Source organism: Anthonomus grandis, chromosome 1 (assembly GCF_022605725.1).
Source record: "Anthonomus grandis grandis chromosome 1, icAntGran1.3, whole genome shotgun sequence".
Taxonomy (NCBI): domain Eukaryota; kingdom Metazoa; phylum Arthropoda; class Insecta; order Coleoptera; family Curculionidae; genus Anthonomus; species Anthonomus grandis.
The window spans coordinates 36370037-36372417 of record NC_065546.1 but is presented as its reverse complement, the minus strand read 5'-3'; the positions used below and the strand labels follow the sequence as shown (position 1 = coordinate 36372417).

General features: G+C 33.8%; 1 protein-coding gene across 1 annotated transcript; it reads right to left on the bottom strand.

Annotated features, from left to right (window-relative positions):
• Positions 1–429: 429 nt before the first annotated feature.
• Positions 430–1713, bottom strand: LOC126738388 (uncharacterized). Its single transcript, XM_050443700.1, has 2 exons — positions 1329–1713; positions 430–1275 (listed from the first exon to the last, which is right to left on the bottom strand). The coding sequence occupies exons 1-2, from the start codon at positions 1617–1619 to the stop codon at positions 598–600; spliced, it is 969 nt and encodes a 322-aa protein (XP_050299657.1). The 5' UTR covers positions 1620–1713; the 3' UTR covers positions 430–597.
• Positions 1714–2381: the final 668 nt, after the last annotated feature.

Sequence of the window (2381 nt, the reverse complement as noted above, 5' to 3'; positions counted from 1 at the left end):
AGAATACCTCTAATTCATATAGTTCACCCCAATTTTTGTTTAACAAAAAACTCAACCTGATTTTATGAAAATGAGGTTGAAAATTAAAGAAAAAAATAAGAAGTAGAAGGTACACATTGAAAGACTAAATCCTGGCACTGTCCTTCTATAAACACAGTGGGGTCAATTACAGATTCAAATCAAGTCTAGGCATTAATGGGGAAGTTCTCTTTCTAATGAAAGTTGCCATTTGAAACTAATTAGTACACCAAAGACAGTGTTTTATAAGACGAGCATCGAACCTCATTTTTCCATTGATAAAGCCAAGGGTAATACAGTTGGGTTTGAAGATCATGCCTTTAAAACCAGCAATAAAGTGATATATTACTCCAAGAGTTGAACCTAGAAACTTGTTATAATATTCTTTAGATTAAAGGTCAAATTCAAATATATTACAAAACAGCATATATATTACAAAACAGATCAATAAATTACAATTCACTTATTTGATGGAATGATATTTCATTTTATTATGTAAATCTTAATTTAACAGTCAAGTATCATCAATTATCATAATTTACAGATTTTCATTCTTAATTTAAATCAATATTATAATGGTCATAAATATTGTCTGTATAAAGGTGGTGATATTTGTGATTCTCTAGAATTTGTGGACACAGTATCAAATCTAAACTCAGATTCACTAGGTAAACAATTTAAATTCCTATAAAATCTATTCGTATCTAACTCAACACTGGACTCACTAACACATTTGGCTCTCTTCCTGTCTGCTGCACTCTTGGCATCAAATGTAACTCTTTCAGAACCACATGCCTCGTCAATTTTTAATACTCTATAGGTTTTAAAAGACCTACTACATGGATCATAGAGTTCTTTTTCCTCCACAAAACCTAAAATATCCTTCGGCAGATCCAAGTACACATTCGATTTTGAAGCACTTTTTCCATTAAAACTAACTGTGTCAGCATTTGCATCATCAATTTTTAAAACTTTATACATTTTAAATAATCTACTATTTGGATCATAAAGTTCTTTTTCCTCCACATAACCTAAAACATCCTTTGGTACATCTAAGAACACTTTTGGGGTGCTTGGTCCAGATGGGGTACCAGTTTCTGATGAATCCTCAACTTTGATACATCGGTGAGGTTTGACTTTTGGCCTGGGGGTGATTCTTGCCTTGTAATCAATCTCAAAATCTTTTGGGTCAACTTCTAAAGAAATTAGATTTTTAAATAGAGGCTTATTGTAGGGTATATTCAGATTTTTGAGTGCCTACAAAAATAAGTTAGTTGTATAAAAAGTTATATCAAGAGTTTAAAACTTACCCTTTCTTCAACTGCTTGTTGTTGCAGTCTTCGGACATTGCTTGGTTGTTTTTTGCCAATTGTGACCACCTCATCAATTTTTTTAGATAATTTTAAAGCGCTTTGCATATCGGGAATGCTAAATTCCGATCTATTATGTGAAGCCTTGTTCAAGTTACTACAACTTGAGATGTTAATCTTGCTTGAGCTTGAAATTTTAGAAGGAGCATCCATCAGTTGGCTTTTACTAAGGGATTTGGTCGGATTTCGCACTAAAGTCACTTTAAAATCAGATCTTTTCGCTCTATTCATATTCTCACGTTTCACTAATATTATGTAAAGAAATACAGAAATGTTAAGTGTTTGTTTACAAAATGGAACTGACACTGTCACACACAGAACACAAATATTGCTGTCACAGAAGAATACGAAAGCTATTATAGGAACTATAACAGTCATTTTCCTCTTCTTTCCTATTTTCTTGGACATTGTGGTTGCTACATTGTTTGGACCAGATTTGTTTTTGCCATTGCTCGAAAAGTAGAAAGTGCGCACTTTTTTCCTTTTTTGTTACATTTTCCACGATCATCGTTGAGTGTATTGTGGTTGTGACATCGCTAGAATTTTTCTCTTGTATTTACTAGGTATGTTTATCCCAAAGTTATTTAGCTCAGAAAAAAAAGAAAAAAGCTCTTATTTAAATTTATTCTTCCATAAATGTTAAAAAATGTGGGTGGACCTACACGAACTTAATAAATATACCTGGACTGCTAGTGCATATGGCCACGATACCCAAAAATGACCACTGCCTGGGGGTCGCCATTTTTATAGTGGTTGTGTCCTTTTGATGTTGGTCACACAAGATTTTTAGTGTTGCCAAAAAAAATATATTGAATACCGGCAATGAAGTTGACGACGCTGACGTTTGACGTGTGTATAGCGGATTGCCCAGTTTTTGGCGATTTGTAAACGACGCTCATCTCGCGATCCTCCTAGCTATTCTCGAACTCCGATTCGCTTAGAGTTCGAGACTGCTAGAAGAATAATTACTTACGAGAGGGTAAAATGGGCAAT

Coding starts and splice junctions, on each gene's coding strand:
- LOC126738388 (XM_050443700.1), bottom strand. CDS start 1,619: ATGAATAGAGCGAAAAGATCTGATTTTAAAGTGACTTTAGTGCGAAAT. Junction 1,276..1,328: donor AACAAGCAGTTGAAGAAAGG/GTAAGTTTTAAA, acceptor TTATTTTTGTAG/GCACTCAAAAATCTGAATAT.